At 41.3% G+C, this 25,505-nt stretch overlaps 1 protein-coding gene and 1 long non-coding RNA gene across 3 annotated transcripts; one reads left to right on the top strand and one right to left on the bottom strand.

Moving 5' to 3' along the window:
• The first annotated feature begins 62 nt into the window (after window positions 1-62).
• On the top strand, window positions 63-25,505 carry si:dkey-70p6.1 (uncharacterized protein LOC570575 homolog). 2 transcript variants are annotated; one of them, XM_042492130.1, is made up of 7 exons: window positions 63-138; window positions 12,418-12,645; window positions 13,733-13,790; window positions 13,957-14,035; window positions 17,463-17,926; window positions 21,533-21,670; window positions 24,231-25,505. In XM_042492130.1, the coding sequence occupies exons 2-7, from the start codon at window positions 12,512-12,514 to the stop codon at window positions 24,774-24,776; spliced, it is 1,419 nt and encodes a 472-aa protein (XP_042348064.1). In that variant the 5' UTR covers window positions 63-138; window positions 12,418-12,511; the 3' UTR covers window positions 24,777-25,505. The 2 variants fall into 2 exon arrangements, with proteins under 2 accessions (XP_042348064.1, XP_042348065.1); XM_042492131.1 differs by lacking the exon at window positions 63-138 and having other exon boundaries at window positions 12,042-12,645; window positions 17,580-17,926.
• LOC121947196 lies at window positions 12,576-24,996 on the bottom strand. The gene is made up of 3 exons (XR_006106065.1): window positions 24,986-24,996; window positions 22,206-22,258; window positions 12,576-12,655 (listed from the first exon to the last, which is right to left on the bottom strand). It is a non-coding gene; the product is annotated as an uncharacterized LOC121947196 (long non-coding RNA).

The raw sequence follows: 25,505 nt of genomic DNA, 5'->3' as shown, positions 1-25,505 counted from the left end.
ATGCTGCATTTTGGTGAAGCCCGAGAGAGCCGAGTTATCGCCTGTGATTGATTATGCTCGCGGGGAGCGCCTGGTCCGAGGGGAAACTGAAGAAGGCGACCAGGGTTGACGCTGCGCCTCCCAAAATCTGTGAGCTGAGTGAGTATAAGGGGGGATAGCGCAATGCTCTGTGCCCGTGGCTATGTGACAGGCTGGAGGGAGGAGGGGATGGAGGGGAGGAGGAGGGGGTCACTCATATGTGCCTATAGATTGAGCTCGATAAGCTGCATCCTTTATTCATGCAGGGAGAGTAACGCACCTCTCTCTTTGTGCTCGCCCTGCCTTTTTCCCTCCATCTCCTCTGGTCATGCATTTAACACACACAGACACGTGTGCACCCACCTTACTGCATTGTGATTTAAAGCCCCCCAAATTAACGCATTCACCAGAGAACTTCATTGTGATTTGATGGGAGGAAGGCGCAGGAAGCAGTCGTTTTTCCTGTGTGAAGCATAAAGATAATTAACATTTGCAGCCCTCCTCCTCCTCTTCGCCTCCCTTACTCATAAATAGGGGGTGTGGGGCTTTGTCGTGTAAGTTGCCAGCTGACCTCAGGGACACAACATCCTTTTACCACTTTGATCATGAATCGGAAACGCTTTGATGATTAGAGGAGAAGAAAAAGGGAGGAGAGAGGGGGAAAAATGATGCTACAGGCTTTACAAAATGATAAAAGCACGCTGCATCAACCTGGATTTTTTATTTTCTGTGCAGCCTCCACCTGCCCGAACATGTCCCCCCCTTATTCACGCCCCTGCATGCCTTTCTGTGCATCATTTTGGGTTTGTAACCTGTTGTCACCACTGCAGTTTGAGGTGTCAGAGCCCAGAGGCGCGGCGAGCCGGGCAGCCGAACCGTCAGCCAGCGTGTGATTGATGCCTGCTTGAGTGGGTGCCACATACACACAGCCTCCACACACACACACACACACACACACACACACACACACACACACACACACACAGACACACACACAGATTTTACAATATGCACAGTGTGAAAACATGGAGATGATTTCCTATTTTATTTTTTTAAGTTTTGGCATTGTTGTTCCAAAGCAGCTGAGAAGGATGTGAAATCATGTGATCAGTGAAGAAATGATTCCAGTATTTTGCTGTGAATAATGTCAGGCGGTGTTTGTATCAGAGGCAGCGCTGCACAGATAAAGACAGCCTCAGCTTTCTTCCTCACAGGGGCATGGTTAATCGTTGTTGCAAGCAAACATTTGACCTAATTCACATTCTCACACAATAGCAGCCCCCCCCCCCCCCCCCTCTCTCTCTCTCTCTCTCACACACACATACACACACACACACACACACACTGCTGTTATTTGTGTCACACAGAGGGTGAGGTTTTTGCTCCACATGAACTCCCAGGTGGTTTATCAAAAACCTGAGCAGATTCGGTAGAGAGGCCACTGCTGGCTGTTTGTAGAGAGGAGCGTCGCTATTATTAATAATGAACACACATGTAGATGCAGAGCATGTTCCTAGAAAATTAAAAAGCCTGCTAGTGTTGATTTGCAACTCTGTAGGGCTGAATGTGTTCCTGGAAAAATACATTTTTAATGAGGATTACAACAGAATTCCTTGTTTGACTTTTTGTGCCGTGAGCAGAAACTGCTAACATTATTTTATTGTTTGAACGAGTTTGAGCATTTATTTTGTAAAAAAAAAACAAAAAAAAAAAAAAACCAGGAAGAAATTTTGTCTTTCTTTTTTATAAAATTTCGCATAATAACATATTATTTAATTGGCCATCTCACAGCTTTCCTTTAAAGACATTCAATTGTTGAGAACAGGTTTAAGTCAACAGGTGATATATTCATTCCTCAAGTCATTCAGGAGTGAAACGACTTATTTTCTTGGTTATTAATTGATCAATATTGTTTAATATTCTGTTATAGGGCTGGGCATTAATTCAAAGACAATCCAAAGAGAATCAATTCACTCGAATTTAAGATGAGGAAATGCAGAAAATTCTCACAAGAACCATTCGATTTTAGAGCTGAAAGAAAAGGTCGATGAATCGTTAAGCTGATGGACAGAAAACTAATTGACAACTATGTTCATAACAGATTCATTGTTAAAGTCATCTGTTCTCTGCTTCCAGATTGTTGTGAGGATGTTTCTCTGTTGAGTACATAATACTATATAAAGATAGATGACATTACAGCTCCCCCAAAATGAAGCTAAAAACTTTGATCGCCCCCTGTTGGCTGGCTGCAGTATAGGTCATAAAGCCCAACTTTACCATGTTTTAAACGGGACATGGACTAAACTAAAAACTCAAATTACAGGTCACATAAATGTTTCCCAAACATGGTTCCTGCCATTTAAGGCGGTTTTTATCAGCCTGATGTATTGCTGCGTGTAGATGGAATCATGTTTGGCGAGTTCACACGAAGAGTCCATATGAACGCCCCCCTCTTGTGGTATTTATTGACCTCCTAAGTGGAAATTTTCTGAGAGCTACAAGTTCACGAAATTACCTAAATTACCATGTCGTAAAAATGAGCTAACAAGTTCCATTTTAACACAGCATTATTTCAAGTGTTTATGTTTCTGATGAATTTGGTTTTAATTAGTTATTTCATACTATACAAAGGAGTTTTGATGTCATGATTGACAGCTGTGTGAGCCAATCGTGGTTCTCACAATCAGTGGCGCTGCTCGCGATTGGTCGAACGGGTGCTTTGGTGGCGTAGTGGCTGTATCTGCAATATTTTGGCTTCAGTTTTGTACAGTGGAAGAAAGTGATGTGATGTCTGTCTTTATATACAGTCTATGGGTGAGAAAACATGAAAATAATATCTTTGGAACTGTTGATTGGAAAAAATCAAACATTAAATGGGCATTATGCAAAATTTAAGTCTTTTGTCTAGACTAGTGGTTGACAGATTATTGGCCTGGCCAATTATTGGGGCCCTTATTTAAAGATTGCAACAGCTTTTTATTTTAATGATGATTTAATTAAAAAGTGCAAAGAAGGTGTCAAAATGGGAGGAACTTTTAGTTTGTGAAACCTCAGGGAGCTATTTTCATTTATTCGTTTTTTAATTTAAATTTTCACTTGACTTTATAAAAAAGTTTTGTGTTGGAGTTTGTGATATTCCAAATTCCAAATATTGTCAGAAAGCTTTTTTTAAAATTTTATTGTAAATGCCTATCACTTCCAAAATATTGGTTTTATTGGTCTCATTAACTACTAATAATTGGTTTTGGTATCAGCCCTGAAAAACGGTCGACCGCTGGTCTGGACATAGTTCTCAACATAGAGGTGGCTGAGCCTGCAGCTAGCAGCTAATGTTGTTAACATAAATAGCGCCAAACAACAGCAACAGTGCTGACAGAGTTAACAGTGTTAACTGGAGGGTCGATATTTAGTGCCATAACATCCCCGTCCTGTTATCAGTGGTCACCGCCATATGAGAACACTACAAAGTGTCAGGGATGAGCTGGTTATAGGGACACTCACATGAACATGTAAACAGACTGTTTTACCACAACAAAAAACAGAGAAGCTCGGATTACAACACACACACACACACACACACACACACACACACACACACACACACACACGGGCAGCATGACTTCATTCTCTGCTCAGGGCACCATTACTCCACTATATATTTACATAGCAAACAGTGGTTTGCTGCTGTATTAATGCTCTGAATACAGATCCAGAAGATGTTAATCATACTGGGCTCTGGAAACTTTCTAATGTTTTACAGACTAAATGATTTATGGATTAATCGTAATAACTATTCCTGCTCTTTCCAACTCTAACTCATGTTTTCACAATTGCCTTCCTGCAACAAGACATCTCGTGAGATTTCAGAATGAGACTAACTCTTTATAGAACAATAACAAACAGATCTAAGAGACACTTCAGCTACTTATTATAATAATCTGAACTTGTCTGTAGCAAAAATAACCATTTTAATGGAGATACAGTGTGCAGTTGTTCCATAACTTTACACTTTACATTGCGGCCGTTGGCTGCTGGCTGCGTACGTCTCGCTCAATACTGACGGCAACAGGTGCCGTCTGGCTACATCATAAACTGACGCTGCTCGGCGGCGTATCAGACCAGCACGAAAGGTGGCTTTTGGTGTCAGCGTTTGGTGCTGAAATCACTGACCAAGCAGCGGTATTTAACAAGTTCAGAATAAGAAAAGGCTGCTTAATTTGTAGTTGAAAAAAGGAAAGGGATATATATCGTAATATATGTTTTTTCAATGGCCAGCATATCGCAAAACATTTAAAATCACAATAATATTGTGTTGTAACCAAAGTATTGTTAGGTGATTCCCACCGCTACAGCAATGTATGGTGATTTTGTGCATGGCTGTATTGTACAATACATGGATGGCAAGTAACAATTGTTTATTATATAAAGTATTTGTACTGCAAATACAAATAAAAGTTTTGGTAGCCTCCTAAATACAATTTCTACTCTTGTTGACTAGATATTTGTTGTGTGATACAAAGTTTTTCCTTATTTGGAAAAAAGGTAATAATTCACTATATATGTTATCGCAATAATCAGAATATTGCAGCATATCGCAATTCTGTTGTATCTTGACCTAAGTATAGTGACAATATCGTGTCAGGGGGCTCTGGTGAGAAAAAAATAGAGATAGGGATTAGGAATCCCTATCTCTATTTTTTTATAGACCAAACTCATTATTGAAAAAATTGGCAGATTAATCAATAATAATCTTGAGCAGTCTCTTGTGAGTCCGTTGACTCAAGGAGAGAAAAATATGTTTTTTTTATAAATGCAGCAGAATATTCTGAGCTCAACGGTCCACTTACTCACTTTTAGAGCTTTATTTTTTCATTAATTGGTTTCATTTATTATATGCTGCATATATGTTCAATAAGGTTTGCATTAAACTTGTTTATTTACGCTCATTTTACTTTTTTTTAACTGCCCGCACAATGCATGCGATTCAGTACAGAAACGAGATACTAATGATCGATGATGCTCCAGTTTCTGGCCACATATGGCCCTTCCTCTCAGTGTAAGTAGCCTTCTGGTCTGTAATGCACGGTCAGGGCAACACCTGGCAAATCTGCACTTGCAGGTATTCGCTGGTTTGTAACGAGCACATTGAGTGCCACAGGCAGGGGGGGGGTGTTGGTGGGTTGTGGAGAGGGGGGCTTTGTTTAGCAGAAAAATCAGCCGGGGGAGGGCCATTTCTTGCTCTTGCTCTGAGCGCTACGTCCAATTGGTTGGCTCCTGTGAGGCAGCTGTAGGGCCAGAGATTACACTGCAGTGCTGAGGCGTCACTCTGGCTGAACACCGCAGGCGGAGGCAGGGGGATAGAGGGGAGAAAAGAATGGGTGGGGAGGTGTGGACACACTCAATGAGACGGGGAAGGGGAAGAGGAAGGAAGGAAGGCCGGGAAACCTCATTGGGAAATGTGACAGCCTCCTCTCATCATCTGCTTTCAGCATCTTCAAACACCTGCCACAGGACTCCCACGCACGTCTTCCTCCCCTCTTCTCGCTCTTTTCTTTTCCTCCACACCTACACCTTTCCCCTTTCTTCTCTCTCATTACCCTCTCCGTCTCCAACTCCTCAGCTCTGTTGTCAAATCAGCGCAGATATAATTACACTGACACTGTTGCAACTGTGAATTAAAGCCTCACAGGTGCATATGGTTCTTTAATTCCAACATAATATTTCAGACTCAGTCAGGAAGCGCAGTGTTGAAGGTGAAGCGCTGGTGGATGAATTGGTGGCATTAAAAGCAGGCCACAGAAATCTTTGACATGTTTGCTGGCTGCTGTTAAAATACCCAAAATAGTTTTGACAGACATGCTGGGAAAACACGTTCGCTGCTGCAATCACTTTCTTAAGACACGCTCAAAGGAGTGTGTAATTATGTCAGATATCCAGAGTTGAAAAATATGACTTTTGTTTTATTAGTAGTAAGGTGGGGTTCATTTGAGTCAGGAAACAAAGCTGTTGTTTCTGGTCAGAACGCCCTGAACTTACAGAGAAAAGAAGCAAAGAAGCACCAAGATATCCGTGTATGAAATTTGGTGCAAATTGGATTTCATGCTGAGAACAGTCGGGTTCATGGCTGGATCTCCTCAAAGAAATGCAAATTACCCCCAAAAGTCTGCAAAACTTCTGCCATGCAGAGTGTGATAAATTTCTGTCCTGCCTCTGCAGACACATCCAGTGAAGACAGTCAAAGAAAATACTTTTACAGAAAAGAAGAAACATTTATGGAGAAAAAAATAAGAAAAACCAGGGTAAAAAAACAAAACAAACTTTAAAATAGAGGCAGTGAAGATCTTTGCTTCCTATCAGAAGTGATTTCATTGTGCCGACCAGTGATATTATGACTTAACAGAACACACCCTCTATTGAGCTGAATGTTAAAGCCAAACTGAAATGAAATTGCATCATTCTTCATCTGCGACAGAAACATACCTGCTCCGTAAATCACGCGCCCGGTGTTCTTCATTGAGATACAAATCTGAAACCAAAAAGGAGAAATGCATATTTTAAATCCCTCTCCACTCAAATATGTGTTTTTCTTAGGTTTATGTCACTTAAAATGTCTGTTGTGACTATACGGACATGTGCATCTGTGCAAAGTTAGTCACTAGCGGGATGTTTTAACATTCCTCTACTGACAGGAACGTCTGTCCACTTCCCTAAAATCTTAGATTCAGCTGCATGCCGGGAGAGCTGGATTAGATACGTCACTAATACGAAAGCCAGTCGCTGACTGAGGCTCAAACGTGTGGTCGAATCTCTCCGATGTTTCCTCTAATGATAGTCATCTTAATGCACACTGCTCTTCCACTGGTCAACCTAAAACAGTCATGTCCAACATGGGCCAACTGTGGTCCTCAGACTGATTTTAAATGGCCCTCGGCTTGTCTTTCAAAATATATAATATGATAAATACACTATATTGGTTAATCAAGCAAGGTCCCTTTGCATTTATTTTCATTCACCTCACGATGGTAGGACAATCATACAGTTTGAAGACATGCACCAAGAAGGAACTACGTAGGTGAAACTCATGTGTTTTCATAAACAGATGGTAAGTAAGAAAACATAGTTATCTAACACCAGATATTTCCAGACATTTCAGTACATGGCCACAGCAAAAAAGCATGAAGTTGACAGTGACGATGGCCAGTTTTAGGAGCGGTGGAAGGTTAAATACATTTTCACTTAAAAAACAGTTGCGTTTGTTGTCATTTCATATCATATTTTCACATGATTTAATCTGGCCCCCATTCACAAAAGTTTGGAGACCCCTGACCTGGAGCTAGATTGCTGGAGAAAGCGGAAAGCTAAACCTAAAAAGTTTGATTGCTGCGTATAAATGTACCCATATGATCGCTGCTGCTTTTGCGCTGTGTGGCCGATAGAGACTTAGAGACTTCCACCAGCTGACCGGGCTACTTACGGTTCAGCACTCTGCTAACTTGAATAAAATTAATAAATGCTGCGGCTCTTCAAGACTTATATGACCAAATATATCAAATTCTTATAGTAAACAAGTCATCTTATGAGGGTTATGAAGCTCAAAAAAATCAATCCACTGATTTACATCTCTTTGACAATGTAGGTCTGAAGGAAAAAGTCTTTTCTGGCCTGATAGCATCATATTACAGATTTAACGCCATTGTTTGGCCACTACGAAAGTTGGCTTCAAAGCCCAGTGCACTTAGGGGGCCTGGGGAAAAAGAGTACATTTGCTTCGAACCCCTTTTCAGTGTTTTTTTTAATGAGGTAAAACCCCATAGAACATCATATTAATCATAGCAGAGTATGTTTACATACATTAAAACATGTCTGGAGGGGGACTTTAATATTGTTTCTTTGTTTTATCTACGTAGATGTAAAACTTCAGCCAGGTTCAAGTTTCACAACACAAGAGCCACAAACTCAGAACAACCCACATTAACTTTTCTGCTACCATCTCCTATTCACCTAACTCACAAACGACAAGCATCTTTGTCCTGCACCTCAGCATGTGAGTCACAAAACAATTCACCGGGGAAAAGTGCTCAACTAATGCAGGCCTCATAGTTCATTATCTGCAGAGCTGCAGCACATTTTAACAGCATGTAAACATACCTGCAAACGTCACTTCAGTTCAGTTATGTTGGTGTGCTCTCCACTGATGTCCTTCCAGTGCAAACTGCAGTCAATCAAACACAGACAGGGACACGCCCACCAGCCAGCTGGGAATAGGTGCAGCATAAATCGGCTCACCTGTTTGTTGATTTAAGAAATATGGGGATAAAACATGTAAAAGTGTGCAACAATCTGACTTATTGGTTTCATTTTTAGATATTGAGATTTATCTGTTATTTGTAATGAAAGAATAATGAAGTTCACATGATGATTTCTTTTTTTTTTTAACTTTCAGCATCTCTGTCATGTAAAATCTGCTGCACAGGATGTGAATCATGTGATCACAAGAAATTATTCTCTTTAATGTGCTGTGAATAATGTCAGGCGGTGTTTGTATCAGAGGCAGCGCTGCACAGACGAAGACAGAGCCTCAGCTTTCTTCCTCACAGGGACTTGACTGACGTTAGCATTTAGCTCAAAGCACCACTGTGTCTAAATACAGCTTCACAGAGCAGCTAGCATGACTGTGGTGTTTTCATACAGTCTGGATGCTCAAAACAGTGCAGTGCTTTCTCATGCTTGTTTTTTCAGTTTTTTTCCTGAGTCATGGGAGTCCAGAGATGATGCATGCCACATTTGGAGGTGTGGGAGAATTTCAGAAATTGCTGTTTTGGAAAAATGAAAAAAAAAAACAACACAACCAAAAAACATAAAAATAGTGCTACATTTGGTCAGATGTGTGCCAGATTTTCAGCAGATCTGTTGGGCATGAGCAGCCAGTCTTGGCGAGATGAGGAGAAAATATTGGCGAGTCGGACAGAAGGGTTTTATTTCTGTAAGAGATGGTGCACAAAACATACTGTGGGTCTGAGTACACACTTGCATTTTTTTCCTGACTTCCAAACTCCAGAGAATATTTTATAACATATATATGTGTCCCCTTTTCATTGACAGAAAATTCACAAAATAATAAACAGAAGTTTTGCATAATTGGGCGGGGTGTGGCCTGAATCAGCAGACTTGGCTGCTCTCAAACGAATATGTGGATTACACATAAACATGTGCATGAGTGAAGATTTCGGGGATGACACAGAAGAAACGCTTCAGTGTTTAAAAAAATACAGTTGTCCCGTTTGATAAAAACATTACATAAAAAATCACATAGAGGAGCTTTGTTTTGACACCATAAATTGATGCAGAAAAAGCACAAATTGGTGCAGAAATATTCACCAGAATACAGGAAATGAAGTGTCTGACTCAAAATCTACGCCCTTGAACGTGTGCAACAATCTGGCTGGTCTGTATGGTCTTTATTGGGTGATATATGTGGGATAAAGCATAATGAACCCCAAATTAGGTTTTAGTCAAACAACAAGGTCATGAATGGATGACTTAAGTGAAGAAGAGGCACGAACAAAGAGGAGTGAACCTGCAATTCATGCTCAGGTTGCTTGAATCCTTATGAGGCCTCACCAACGTTAACAGATCTCTGCTGCAGTGCTAAAGATAAATTATCTGAGCTGCAAAAAAAAAAAAAAGCAAAGCTCTGGCACAACTTCAGAGAAGAAACACATTGTTCAGACTACTGACAAGCTGTTAAAGTCATTTGGACTGTGAAGGTTAAAGGAACAGTGTGTAAGATTAAGGAGGCTTTGGTGTCATCTCGCACCGAGGATTGCATTTTGCAACCAGCTGAAACTTCTCCCAGTTAGAATTCCTTCAATGTTTTTTGTTCAGGAGGTTTTTACCAGGAGCCGAACTATCAGCAGCAGTCTCCTCCTCTCTAAAACAATTGTATCTGGTGATTTAGACAAAAACACTGAATAAAGTAGTGTAATGTCACAAATCAGTGTTTCTCCTAAGCTGTTTGCATGTCAGTGACGAGCTCCTGGATCAGCACCTGCTATGGTTTGCTCATCTATTTTCTCTGATAACTTAATGTGTGCTCACCTTTTTTCTGATTCAGGCGTTCAGGAGGTTTTTACAGGGAGCCAAGTTATCCTCAAAGGTCCTCTCCTCTGCAAAAAAAAACAAACAAACAAAAAAAAAAAGTGGACCTGTTGATTTAAACTGATAAAAACACAGAATAAAGCAGTCTCAGGGGGAAAAACACTGTTTTTCCTGCGCCAGCCCGTTGTCATTCCAAAATCATCAAATACTACAACTTTTGCAGAGATTTCAGGCATAAGACCCCCAAAAACCACCTTTGTATGACACGCTACTGGATAGCCAGATGGCACCTGTCGCGGCTCATGTTGAAACACTGCTGGAAACAACATAATATCACGAGCACTAAGGTCCTTATAGGGCAGGGAGAAGGGGCGATGGATAGATCCAACAAACCCCGGACTTTCACGCAGTAGTCTGGTGTTCACTTCTCGTCTGAATGGGATCCCACCCCTTACCATGTGCCTTTTATTGTTATTTTTTTTTAAAGACTATTTTTTTGGGTTTGACATGCAGCAAAGGGCCGAGGCTGCAATCAAAGCCCCGCCCGCTGCAGCGAGGATGTAGCGTCTGTACATGCCCCCCCCCACTTGCCTTTTTTGCCTAAACCTAACCATCTGTGCAGGCATGTGCTTTTGTTGCCCAAACATAATTATTAGATTATATTCCATTTCTGCCAATATATTCCCCTAAATCTTACACACTGGACCTTTAAACTCTGAATGGAAAAGGATCTATGTGGAATAAAATATTAAAACGTGTTTACAACGTCAGATTTGATCTTTAACAAGACAGATTGAAGAAGTCTGAAAGTAGAAACTGCATCATGGAGTGTTTAGTTTGGAGGAAAATCTGTACATCTAAACTGAATAAGTACACACGAGACATTTGGAGAGACATACACAGACAGTTAATCATCGTCATCCCAACAACAACAAGACTTTTGGACAAAACCAGGCGGTATGTTTCCTGCAGTCTGCCGCTCAGTCGTGTTGTTGCTGATGGACGAGCGACAAATAAACACACATGAAAACAAACAGTCACAGCAGACAGATGGCATGATTTGACAGAGATTAGAACAGCCTTGTTGTTTGGTCTTTTTGTTATGGCTCCGTGTGTTGTTTTTTTTTTTTTTTTTTTAATTGTTTATTTGAAACATATTACGCTGCCAAAATGCAAAATCGTCTGGCAAGCGTCGAGGAGAAGCAGGAAAGATGTTTGTGTCTGCTCGCCGTGTTTTCAGACTCAGTGTTTCAGGTTCCTCTGCCTGCTGGCGTGTTCAGCTTTGGCTCTGACTCATCGCACCTTCTCAATATGTATGTTTGTTCTTGTTTGAATGGTTCAAACCATCAGAAATATGTATTTACACATATGGATCGCAGCAGCTACCTGGCAAACAAATCCGATTATTTTTTCTGGTTTATTTCAGTTAAAAAGCAGAGAGTTGGATGTATGATATTGGATTACTTTATGAAAGGGACATTAAACTTGCTTTGCTTAGGGGCCACTTTTGCAAAATGACAGGAGGCCAGGGGCCAGCTACAGCGGCCCCATACATATTTTCTAAGACTGAAGCATGTTTCTTTGTTTTTACAGGATTCATCCACGACTTCTTGCATTTTAGGACATTTCTGGATTTTAGTATGTTTCTAGGATCTTAGGACATTTCTAGGAATTTGGGACATCTTTAGTATTTTAGGACATTTCTCTGATTTTGGGGCATCGCTGGGATTTTAGGACAATAGAGCCTTAGCTAGGACCTCTGTCAGGTGGTGCAGGGATCCTCCACTGGCACTTTTTTGATAAACAAGCTCTATCTGGATGCTGTTATATGAACTCTGGCACCTTATGTATACAAAATGCATATAAACAATTCCCACTGTGAATCTCTTTATTTTTATTGTAAATTAGAAAATGGTTGGGGGGCCACTCAGAACTCTATCAGGAGCTAGATTTGGCCCGTGGGCCGTAAGTTGAGTATCACAGTTTACAAGCTCACTTTTATCCTATGCAGACCCAGATAACTGAGCAGGTATGCTGTTGATGTCTATGTAAGTGTGACACACAAAGCTCAGTAATCCCTCCAACAAGGTAAAGCAGAAGCACATGCCGGAGGCGTAATGTCTGTTCACTTCACTGCTTCTGCGCCGGACGGGAATTTTCTCTCTCCCCCTCCTCAAACTGCCGCTTCCCTTCACTGTGAATATTTTACTTGTGGTTCTGCTGCTTTGTTAACCTGCTTAATGTTTTGTAAAGGTTAGATAATTTTGTAATTAAGAGCCACTCTGTGCCTTCTTGCTGCAGATCCCAGTGAGACCGTGGCACTTCCCTGCGTGGATGAGTTGTAAGGGTGTGAGTGTGAGTGTGTGTGAGAGCAAGTGAGCGTCAGCGCTCCCACATGGCCTCCATGCAGGACGGGCTGAACTTCACGGCTCCTCCCTACGGCAAGGTCCTGCTGCTGGGTGCTATCGCTGCTGCCTCAGCCTTTGTTGTCACGATCCTCATCGTGGTGCTCTGCGTGGGCTGCCAGAGGTGAGGCACCCTGCACACATGAACACACACACACATATGCTCATTTACACATGCACGTGACGCACCAGTGGTGGTACTCTGATTCGTTACTAAAGTAAAAGTAGCAGAACAACAATGTAAAGTTCTCCATTATAAGCTGAAGTTCTGAATTCAAAATGTTCTCTAACTAAAAGTTAAGACGTATTATCAGCTATGTGTACTTAAAGTATCTACATAAAGTAAAGACATGCAGTAAAAGTGGTAGAAGAAGCATTTAGATCCTTTACTGAAAGGGACGGTTCACCCCCAAATCAAAAATTCATTATTTTTCCTCTAACTTGTGGTGCTGTTTATCAGTCTTGATTGTTTTGGTTTGAGTTGAGTGTTGGAGACATTGGCCATAGAGATGCCAAAAAAATACAGCGTTTCAGACAGAGGGTGACAGAGGTATAGTCAGGCAGACAGTATAAAAAAAATGTGTTTTTTGATCAGTAAAGCATGTAAACATGTTCTAGCAGCAACCCCAAATACAAGTATAAACCTGAAAATGAGAATAATATGGGACCTTTAAGCAAGTACAAAAGTATTAGCATCAGAATATATTCAAAGTACCAGAGGTCAAAGTACTCAATCTGCAGAATGACCCATTTTGGTATCATATTTACAGAATAATATAACTGGTTTATAAATACTGATGCATTAATGTGTATATGGTAAAATGCTGGTAAAGGTGGAGATTATTTTAATGATTTTATATACTGTTGGGTAACCTAATCTCAAAGAATTTATTAGTTGAATTATATTTTATATGAATAATTTAAATTTGCAAAGTAACTAATGTCAAATAAATTCAGTGGAGAAAAAGTATAAAATAGCATTCAAATGGAAATACTCAAGTAAAGCACCTCAAAATTGTACTGGAGCAAATGTACCACCACTGGCATGCACACACTCTCTCTCTCATACACACACGTGCAGAGTCGCAAGATGACTCAGTCACACATGGACAGTGAGTCAGAGTCTGCACACACACACACACAAACACACACACTGAAGCGCATCACTGTAGTAAGTGTCAACCTGTGTGACAGAGCGGTTGTGTTTACAGGAAGGGGAAGACACACAATGTTCCCGGCGAGGGTGGAAAACACCGTCTCATGGACATGGTAGGTATCAGGCAACACGCTGCTCGATGTTTTGTTTGTGCTGCAGCCGAGGTAGCTGGAGCAACTTAATTCACCAGGGAACAATATCATTCAGAGGACACCTCTTCAGTCTTAATTAGAGTTTAACCAGCTCTCTCTCTCCGTGTGTGTGTGTGTGTGTTGTCAGGGTATACTCAGGCAGTCGAAGCTGCGGTCCATCAGTAAATCTGACACTGAGATGAACAAGATGAACTGCAATGGCAAAAGTGAGTGCATCTTTCACATGCAAATCCTGCCCTGTGCTCTGTGAACAGTACCGCTGTGTCATCTGCTGACAAAATCCTTAATGCCTGGTTTTGTTTTAGCTGCATGACAAAGCAGTTTTTGCATCATTAAAAGTGTTTTTTTTTTTTTTTTTTTTAAAGAAATGAAGACTTTTTCTTAACCACGCAAGCATGCAGTGGTGGAAGAAGTACTCTAATAATTTACTCTCATCTTTTATTTAAATAAAAGCAGAAATATCACAGATACCATAACATATGTCATGTAAAAGTCCTGAATTCAAAAATTTGAATTAGGTAAAAGTGCAGAAGTATTATCAGTAAAATTTACATAAAGTATCAAAAGCACTGGTACTCATTATGCAGCATGACTCCATTCAAAATGTTACAGAATATTCTGATTTTATCACCGACAAATATGAAAGTTTTGATGCTGTAGTTCAGTTTCAAGCCAATTTCAGATACTTTGTGCTCTATATAATAACAATGTTTATTATAATGTTTAAGTTTATTTATATAGTTCTGTTCTTAACAAGGTTACATAGAGCTTTTCAGACTACTGGGTAGATCAAAAATAGTACTGCATCATATCATATGAGAATTTTTTTTTAAATATAAAAAGTAACAAGCAAAGTGTAGACTGTTGTACAGTAAAAAGTATCAGTAGTATACTCTTAAATGTTGTGGAATATAAGTATAAAGTAGCAGAAAATGGAAGTGCTGAAGTATATCAAAATTATACTTAAAGGAATACTTCACTCAATAAAGTATTTTTACAAAAGTATAACAGTTACTCCCCCAAAAATCCAAAAAAAAAGAATATTATTGATGAATTGCGACATATGGGAGCGGTGTTCAACAACAGCAAACTATGTCCAAAAATGTTGTTTACAACATGGTTGTAAATAAATAAAATATCTCATGCAGTATAATCACAGTCTCATTTATCCAGCTGACGCGTTTCCCAAACATGTGCATTTCACTAAAACATTAGCTTTAGAGTTTTGTAATGGTTCAGAGCATACGACTGGATAAATAAGACTGTGATTATACTGCAGGAGCTGCGTGCGAGTTTGTAAACTGATGTGTTGATGTAGCTTTGCTGTTGCCAATTCATAAATAATATTCGCCCTTTTTTGGATTCAAGGTTCAGAGGGAAGGCATTCAAAAAAAAAACAATGTTGTCTTCACGAACTCAAGGTAACATCTGGGGAGTATTTGATAAACAGATGATCATTTTGTTGGTCAAATATTTTTTTAATTACAGCACTTGACTAAATGTACTTAGCTGAATTCCACCACTGAAACATTCAAATCATGAAAAACACAAACAGTGACGATACAACAGAATCAATGCCGTCCATGAGATGAGTGAAAATTAGAAAATCAATTGGAGAATTCAGCAGATAAACAGCATGAAAAGTAACTGCAGCATGTTGTGATTTGACTCATCCTCATTTATTAATGCCAGACTTCAGCCCTTTCCACACAGAGAACGTGCTATAGAGCCGCTACGAACTCCCCGCTTTATGCCTCCTTTGCATTTTCACACAGACCCAAAATGACGGCGGCGGCATCATCCCGCTCCAGTGTGTGATTATACACTGCATCCCAGCATCCCGCAATCAGAAGAGGTGTGACAGGCGTGATGTGTAACACAAAAGCGTCAATCCCCAGTTTGATATATAACATATGTGTCAGCAGCGCTTTCTAAACAATAAAAAAGGCACGACATGCCAAAAACAATCAGTTAGTCTCTGTTATATAGCAGCTGATCTCGTCCTCTGCTCAGACGGTAAGGAGCGCCTTTGCGGACATTTAAAGTCGCTGTTCTTCTTTTAATTAGCTGCTAATTGCTAACAGCTGTTTGTCAGATCTCCCGGTGGGGTCGTCAACATAATACGTCATCAAAATGTCACACTCGCCACATCCATGGTCACATCTTTCCTCCACGTTTTACACCGGCTGTTTCAGCGCTGTTCTTACTACGCGTGGGCGTTATATAATATTTCATAGCTTCCTGAAATTTCATTGAGGTAAATGGTTTATGACAGCATAAGTGTCAGACACTCCCGACAACTAGTGCTCAATTTACTTTCAGCTTTTCAAACAAATAAATACACTACAAAATGAAAACTAATATTCTCACACCTATTTTCCTTTTTACACAGGGAAATACAACTGTTCACCTTTTGACTTCAACTTTCCCTCAGACATAAAAGACTGAAGAGGCTTAATATCCTCATCAACTCATCATAAAACACACTTCATTCAAACTCAACGGAAACAAAATGAAACTCACCCGAACTGTCTTGGCTACTCAAAATCAAGTCAGATGTAAAAAAAACCAAAACTGTTATTTACCAAGGTCTCTCTCTGCTGTTGCTGGCTGCCAGCTGTTTACAGTCCTGTAACCTCTTCCTCCATTAATAGGTGTCGCTGTGTCTTTCAGCTCAGCTGCCTGTTCCACCAGTAGACACTGGAGACAGGGCTTTGGTGGTGCGTGCTGTGCACTATATACAATGAGTTTAATAGAAAGAGGAGCATCTGTACTAATGACGGTATTGAAAAAACATACCTTCAGGATTTCTGTATACGCTGGTATACCATAATACCCCTCAAGCTCAGTTACTACGTCTGTTCTCGGCTCAGAGGCGAGACCACTCTGTCCCTCCTCTCCGTGATCATGTGTTATATACAGAACAGTGAGGTGGCAAAACGGCGTGATATTCCCGCCTTGAACAGGCAGTTTTAAAGCAGTTTTGGAGTCCACTAAAACATTAGTAACCCACTGTAATGCAAACATTTTGGTAAATGTAAAACATTTGTGTTGTGTGACTGCGCACTCTCCTCCACGAGCTCCGTATCTGATCTGACCCTAAATTCATGCAAACCCTGATGCAGTTTACCCTAAAACAGAATTCACATTACATTTACTAAACGCAGCCTTATTCCACTAGACTGTTCTTGATTTATGAACATGCATCTCTCTCTCTCTCAAAGACAGAATTCAGAGAGCCAAGACGAGTCCTGGAGCTCCATCGCTGACAGTCAACAGGGAACTGTGTTTGTGGGCACAGTGACAGTAGCCTGAGAGGGTTTGAAGAAATATAAGCATATGTCCTGCTTCGTATTTGTCCTGCTTCCACTGCAGTGGAACGAAGTCAATTTGGATGCGTTCTCTCAAACATCTTCGTCAGCTCCCAGTTCACTGTCAGCTCCACATTTTCTCTCTCTATCTCAGTGAGAGATTTATTCATGTTCACAAATGTTTGTGCAGTACGAGAGCAGTAAATGTGTGTGAGTTCTGTTTTATGGTGGGCGACGGCCTTTCAGAGGCGTCTAAAGGAAAAAGGTCCAGCCAGTGTGGACCCTCTGCCCAGCAGGTCTAACTCTGACCTTCGTTCTCAAGGCAGGCAGCTTCCCCAGATCCCCTCTGGGACTGGAGAGGACGGAGAGCACACTTACTCTGAGGTGGGCCGGAGCTCCTCCACCACACGTACTGATGATGCCCTGTACGCCATGGTAGGCAGGGCCGGGCAGACGGACACCCCGGCCCCTCCAGCCGTCCCCGCCAACACCCCGGCACCCCCAGACCCGGACGGCGACGTAGAGGGAGGGCTACCTGAACCAGAGGCCCCGGTCATGTCCCCACCTCACCCTCCGGAGACGGCCGAGTACGCCTGCGTCAGGAAGCTGAGGAAGGCCGACAAGGCTCCCCAAAAGAGGGACAGCGGGACGGATATGGGGGAGCCGCCGGTGCCACCTCCAAGACATGCCCCGCCTTCACATCCCGCCCCTCCTCCACCACACCCACACAGCACGAAGTTGCCCCGGAGAAACGTAGACGCCTTTAATGTCCCGGCATTCCCAAAGGTTGGTCAAGGAACTACTTTTTTCATCTAATTCATACGTTTACAAAACAGTTGAATATCATGAAGTAGTTTGAAAAAAAATCTCTTAAAGGGTAATTTAGGTATTTTTTTATACTGGACTGTATTTTCCTAAGTGTGTCTGATTGACAAATGGGAACAACTTTTTTCGAAACTGGTCCAGTACTGAGTGAGAGCAGCCAGCAGTCATTTACATCCATATACTGTGCTTATTTTTGCTGTTAATAAAAGTCTCTGACAACATTATGGAAAGAATCCAAACAGAGGTCGACCCCTTTTTAAGTGCAAATTCCTTTTTTGTCTAACCAGAAACAGCCCTAAAATTGCTTTTGCTAAATCCACCAGACTTCATAGAAATAAACATTAATTTTATCACTGTAAAACACAATACACTGAAAGTCCACAAAAGCAAAATAAATCTCACTAATGCCACTGTGGCTCCTCTTTCCACTGTTTCAACAATCACCAACACAGTTTTGGTTTAAAAATAAACCCTCAATTCACCCAATCAGATGTGAAAGTATGCTGGCTGTATGCACGCTAAAATCACTGCATATTTACATGGAGTTTGGTGGAACTGACGATGGCGATTTCAGGGCTGTTTCTGGTCAAACAAAAAGGAAGCATTTGCACACTGAGTCGGTTTATTCTGTATGTGTTTTTTTAATCTGTCATGAAAAAGAAATTTAACATAGAAACCTTGCACATTTGAGTTCAATGTATTTTTTTGTTCTGTTTGTTGCTGAAATTTGCAATACGAGACAAAATGTAAAGACACATTTTGTCCCTTTTGTCCCGCAGTGGAGGTCTGGAGGTACCTCCCTAGCCGTCACCACTGTCTCCCCGTGTCACATGACAGGGCTGAGCTGTCCTCTCTGTCTGTCTCCACACTGTCACTCTCTGTCTGTCCAGTCCAAATCGTCCTCGTTACCATCATCCACCTTTATATTACTATCTGACCTGTTGGAAGTTTGCTATCTTAGTTATGAAAAAATATTATGTGACCTGTTCCTCTTTTTTTATTGTGGATGGATTTTCTTGGTTGAAAAACTCTCTTTTGACACTGAAGTCTTTAGACAGATGTGAAAAATGCAGAAAATAGAATCTTTTCCAGAAAAACAATACTGACGGATGAAAGTTTGGAAGTCAGTGAGTAAATGTGATTGAGGTTGCATTTATTTTTAGATGTGAGACAATTTCAGATGAAAAAAACAGACTCAGTGTTCAAAGGCCTGCACTCTTTAACAAAAAGATGTATCTCTGTAGGGATCTTTTCCATATTGTTGTCAGACACGTTTATTAACAGCATGAGCCTTTAGGGGCAAAAACCAGAACTTTTAGAAAATGCAAATTGATGATGCTCAAGGATACATTGCAGCCTGTTTTGCCTCCCTCAGTACTGGACCAGTTTTTAAAAAAATAGTTTCCACTGGTCACATAGACACAAACAAGGGAAAACGGTGCAGGTTAAAAAATACTGATGTTAGCCTTTAATACGAGGACGAGGTGCACATACTAACAGCTTTTCTCCAGAGCTCTCAGCTGCATCTCATCTCCATGACAACTGGACAAACTCCATACGCTGATGAAGACCATGAGATGCAGTTGAAAGTTGAAAAGCTTGTAAGTTAAGTTTAAGATTGTTACAGTAAAAAAAAAAAAAAGAGGAGGTTATGTTTTTCTGTTTGTTTGTCAGCAGGATTACGGATAACTGTTGGCTTTATTTTCATCAGGTGGAAGGATGTAACGTTGGACAACGAAGAACCATTTTAGTTTTGGAGTAGATCTGAATGGATTTTAGACTGTTTGTTAACAAAACACTAGATTGCGCTGGATGTGCTGCTTCAGGTACAAAAGAGACATGCAGCAGATACAAAATACTATTCAGAAAGTCCACTTTCATTAGCAGATCATTACATTTAAAAGCTAATCATGCAGCAGAACACTGAACAGCAGTTTATAATATTAAAACAGTGAATAGTTATAATGATATCACTTTAAAAACACATCTGTGGTTGCACAGATTGCCAGGTAAGCAGAAAACCAAAAGTAGTCTACCAGGATAATGCATGTTTGATTGGCTATTGCAACAATTTTTTTTGCTGTAGCAATGCATTGTGGGACTGACCTGAAGGGGTCTGTGTTTTTCACGCAGGGTTAGATGCTGTCTAATGGCCGCCTTTCAGTTTTGTTCTGACACACTTGGTTCATTTCAAATACCCACACAAGCATACTATTTAGTATGCCAGAAAAAATATTTAGTATGTCCCAATACAGACTATGTCAAATACGCCAAAAATACCAGACTCATCAACTGAGCCACAGACAGCTGACAGAAGCCACAATGACTACAATCAGTCTGAAACGATCTATAATGTCTGCATTCATAACGTGAAAGTTCAAACTACAAATGGCAGAGCTCTCCAGGTCGACCTCCATCTCTGGCGAGCTCAGCGAATGGCGTTTTGTGATAACGTCAAGATCTGCTGCTTTCTTTCAACTTCAGATTTTGTGCTACAGACTGCAGCAGACGTATGAGCAAGAGGGTCAAAAACGCACAATGTTATGACAAAGTAGTATGTCCCAGTTGGATGCATACTCCATGCAGCACTATGTACTTTGTAAGGGGCGCAGTAATACGTACTAAAAGTAAAAAGACGAAGTATCGACTCCAGAGTGTCTCCTGTTGGTGCAGAAAGTCTCTGAAATCTTCGTTCTGATTGTGAGGCTCAGATATCTGTTGCTGGCTGCACCGGTACGTGTAACAACAGTCTTTGAGATGAATGTTACGCCTGTACTTCTTTGTCAACATCAGTATCAGACACATTAATATGCGGCGTGTCGTCCAGGTACAGTGGAGAGTATTTCTGTCAGATTTCCTGTTGATGCTGCAGAGGATCTACACGGCTGTAATTGTGCCAGCGGTGCAGTTTTCTCTGCACTCGGCTCCGTCGTGCATGGTGTTGTGATATGTTGGCACTTCTGTGGACGTTACTCTGAAGTGCGGGCAGTGAGCTGTGTTTATTTGTCGAAGACTTCTCGGTGATAGCGGGGTTTTTCTGCGCTCAGCAGTGTCACCTCCTCCATATGTTTGCAGCAGCAGGAGTGTAGACAGACTGCCTCCTCTTACTGTGGGTCTAAAGGCTTTGTGCTCCCCTCCAGGTGACAGTGGGAGACCATTTGCTGCCCTGCGTGAGGTCAGCGAGGTCGCGCTATCTGCTGTGACCCGAGTTCAGCAACACGCGCAGTTCACAGGCTTACATGTGTACGCTGTCTGCTCGCAGGCCTGTTCACCACTGATGTTCATGTGGATGACGCAACATGTTGAAATTGAGTCATCCAGAATAAAAGCACATGGCTCCTCACGTTAGCTCGACCTTCCAGGGAAAATCGGTTCAATACGCTATGAAATCAATCTAATACATGTCTAACGCCCGCTCTGTGCTGCATCACGTCTGCATGCTTAAAGAGCTTCATTTGTCTTTAATAAATCCCGTCTGCTTTTTAAAATGCAGTTACTACATTCACAAATACTCAAAAAAGATGAACATCTGACGAGCTCTGCCCCAATTTGCTGCTCTGTTTATAGGAAGTGATGTTTATGGGCAACGGCGAGCAGTACATCTGGAAGCCTCCAGAGGATGAGGAGATGCTCATGCACCAAAACAAAGCCCTGGGACCGCTGGGCGCTCACACGGTGGAGAATATACAGCCGTCTGCTGCTGTGGTGAGCGACGACTCTTCAGTCTGTGCATCAACCTTGTTCGTGTGTTAAATTACTGTGTCGAGGCTCTTGGTTCTCCTTTAATGTGCAATTAAGTAGCTTTAATATTACACTAAACAGTTTTACACGTTAATTTACGCTTAATTTTATTTACATCATTATTAAATAGATCTAATATAATATTTAATATAGCCCAGTTTGTGCCTCTCATGCGCAGTATTACCAGGGCATGTGAGCTTAACATGTTTTTCTAAAAAAAATAAATGCCCAGCAATCTTTAAAAACCCAGCAGTTTAACAAATGTGCATTTCCTGACGGTATTTTGAGAATCATCAAAGAAATATTCAGCAAAATAAAAACATTTTTCAACCTATCTTCCAAGTTGCATCTTAATTACATAACTTAAAGATAGTGGCTGAAAATGAGTCCTTGCTCAATTTGAATGGAGTGAACCAGGATTTTAAAGTTTTCTTATCATTTTTGGCTGGTTACTGTTGTTTTCTTGTATCGTAAAAAAAACAAGCAAGGAGACGTGTACCTTTAATGCTGCGTTCACGTGGAATCAGGCAAACTGCAGACCGAAATCAGCTCCTGAATGGCACAGAAAAAGCAAACAACCAAAAGGAACGTCAGGATGATAAAACCAAACACACATTACTAATGTTGTGATGCTGATGTTGTGTGGTTTAAAAAAAATGAAATAAAACATATTTAATTATTTTGTGTCAATTATTTTATGTAATAATTCTAGGAATGTCCATTAAATGTACAGATCGCCCGGGTTTCCTTCTTGTGTTAGGGAGCTTAGTAACATCTGGTTGTAAATTCTGTCCCAGACGACAGCAGAAAAGTGAAAATATTTTAACTTTTAATGACAATGCCTTCTACCTTCTGTTACCGTATGAGGCGCTCTCTGCCGACCTCACCCAGTTTTACCGTCCTGCTATTGTCCACTAAAATGATAACCGGTTTGCTGTTTACTGTCTGCCTGATTCTATGTAACACGGTATAATAGTCACTGCAAGTTAACAAGTTAAAATTGTTTTTCTAACATGCTGCAGATAGAATATTTTAAAAAGGTTACAGAAGTAGAAATAAGAGAGAGATGAGTGGCTGGTCTGTAGACTATAATCCAGTGCTGGTCAAAGACTTGTGACGAGGGCTCATGGAAAATGAAAAAGTCCTTTAAAAGGCCTTTTTAAAGTCCGGCACTGGTCGAAACATGTTGGCTTTTTTAATGATTTAGTCACTACAATAAAAGCTTTTTAATGTGATTCCACTTCGTTTTTCAGGTTTTTCACATCTTTGGAGTGCCTGAATTTAATTTGAAATTTTACATTTTGCTGTTGAAAGTTAGAAGAGCATGTATGTCCATAAAGACTGGGAACAGAAGGAAACAGCTAACCTGGCTCTGTACAACGTTAACAAAAACTGCCTACCAGCATTTCTTAAACACGATACTATGTTTGTATAATTTGCACAAAAACCAAAGTGTAATGCAAAATTATGTTCCTTGATTCTCTGCTTGTTGCCCGTCGACCTCATGTGACAGCATGCATCTAACTGTCCCCGAAAACCACCGTTTGTCATTTTTCAACATCCTCCTGAAACTGTTTGCATGATATTTTACGAAAATTGAAAAACGAATAAGTGCCCCACAAATGGTGTTACATACTTAACATAAACTTATATAAATTAGATTTAGGCAAGTACAGTTAGTTTAGGAAAAGAAACATGATGAAGATGTACCTTAAAATAACTCGTTCAGCTGGTTTCACACAGCGCCCTGAAGTAGACTTTCAGTCTTTATACTGCCTCCATCTTCACTCCTGTTAACACATTGGTTACGTCAGAGTTTCCTAAACCTCTCCTCGAGTACCTTTTGTCCTGCACGCTTTTGATCTCTCTCTGCTCCAACAGCTGATTCAAATGATCAACTCGTTATGAAGCTGCTTGATAACAAATCATTTAAGTCAGCTGTGTTTCAGCAGAGAGAGATCGAAAACATGCAGCACAGGTGGCACTACTGGTACAAGTGGAGGAGAGGTTTGGAAAACAACAAATGTGATTGCAGCCTTCCTGATTGCGGGGGTTATGTTCCAATCCTGGTTCCAAGCATTGATTTCATTAATCCAAAAATAAGGCCTCAATTGACTTAAATTAATTACTTAAATACTTAACATTACTTAAAACTGCTCAGACAAAGGAAGTAAGATTTTATGAATTTTTGTTTTGTTTTGACGTTGCATTGAAAAAAGATTTGGCAACATCAATTTTTGTTAGATAATTTGATAAATTTCATTTCTTAAACTCGTCATGATGGGAATCGAAGCTCGTTCTGTGGGTACATTTCGTTAGCTGTGAACAAAGGCGGCCTAATTGTTTCCCTTAGTTTCCAGTCTTTATGCTAAGCTAAGCTAACCAGCTGCTGGCTTTAGATTTAAATTTAAGGTACAGAAAAGACGGTGGTATTGATCTTCTCGCTATAAAAGTTAATTAGCCTATTTCCCATCAAGTCTTTTCGTACAGTCAGTAACCTCAGTGCCATGCTGTCTGACTGCAGGTGGCGGAGATGTACTCGAAGGTGTGTAAACCGGGAAAGAAGAAGCGAGCTGTGCCGGGGTCTCCCCCAGGCAATCCTGGCTTCCGGACCTTGGGTCGCGGTGACCGGGACCGAGACCGGGACCGGGATGGGGGGTTTAGTGTAGTGGTCAAACCCCAGACGTGGGCCCTTCAGGAGGGCAAAGCCGTCGGAGGGCCCCTCGACGACCACTGCTACGAGTCCATCGGGACGGAGGAGTGCGATCTGGCCTATGAGAACATGGAGGGCGGAGGCGCCTGGAAGCGAGAGAGGCCCCCCAACACGTGTGCCACCCTGCGGCCGAGGCGGAAGAAAGCCCAGCAGCCCTTGCAGCAGCAGCAGCCCCCTCCGCCGCCGCCGACGCAGCAGACCCCCAAGTTACAGCACCTGCCCGCCAAAGCCCTGCTGCTGCCGGGGGAGAACCTGTACGAAAGCATCGGCGACCTGAAGCAGGGCTCCGCCACCTCCAGCACCACCACCATCTTCACTTTCAATGACGGCATGGAGATGTACGTGACAGGGCTCTGAGGCGCGGCTGCACTGTGACCCCTATCCTTCCAACGCAAGGAGCTGAGCTAACGCCACGAGGAGTGACGGCTGAGCCCCTGTCATGCTCACCCACACATCCTGTTTACATTCAAGTCATAACATCTCGCCTCTCTCAGGCTCACGAGGCCTCGGGGCAAAAATGTTGATCTGTTATGACCTGGGCTGAACACAAAGTCCAATCTATAAACCTTAAAAGGAATCCAAAGGTAGTGAATAATAAATGAGCACAAGACCATCGCAGAGCAATCTGCAGGTAACAGTAGCACTTCTATTTTACTGATACATATGTGCAAAGCACAATAAAGTAAAAAAAGCCTAAATTCTTCCTCAATTCTAGCGGGTAAAAATAGTCCTAGCGGGACTTTGCACGGCGTCGTGTGAAATCTTTTGGTAGCACTTATCATGAGCAGGCCTTCCCTGTAGTTGGTCAAGATGTGATTCAGGACGGAATTTAAATAAAGGAATTACTAATCAAAACTTGAAAGCTCAGGGACCAAGAGAAACAATTATGAGAGTATTATAACGAAAAAAAAATTGCACACATTTTCCTCCTAAAAGAAGCTAATTTAGACCATCATCATGTTTAAAAACCGACCGGATACTTCCCTCCGTCATGTTTTTTTTTCTCCATCTAACATGGACTGAACACTGTCTCCACTGCCGTCTGTAAATGAAGTGTTTTACTTTGTTGATCCTGTTTCTGCACTT

Source organism: Plectropomus leopardus, chromosome 8 (genome assembly GCF_008729295.1).
Source record: "Plectropomus leopardus isolate mb chromosome 8, YSFRI_Pleo_2.0, whole genome shotgun sequence".
Taxonomy (NCBI): domain Eukaryota; kingdom Metazoa; phylum Chordata; class Actinopteri; order Perciformes; family Serranidae; genus Plectropomus; species Plectropomus leopardus.
The sequence above is the reverse complement of the archived record's forward strand: the minus strand, read 5'-3'. Positions and strand labels throughout refer to the sequence as shown.

Coding starts and splice junctions, on each gene's coding strand:
- si:dkey-70p6.1 (XM_042492130.1), top strand. CDS start 12,512: ATGGCCTCCATGCAGGACGGGCTGAACTTCACGGCTCCTCCCTACGGC. Junction 17,927..21,532: donor ATGTCCCGGCATTCCCAAAG/GTTGGTCAAGGA, acceptor CTCTGTTTATAG/GAAGTGATGTTTATGGGCAA. Junction 21,671..24,230: donor TACAGCCGTCTGCTGCTGTG/GTGAGCGACGAC, acceptor GTCTGACTGCAG/GTGGCGGAGATGTACTCGAA.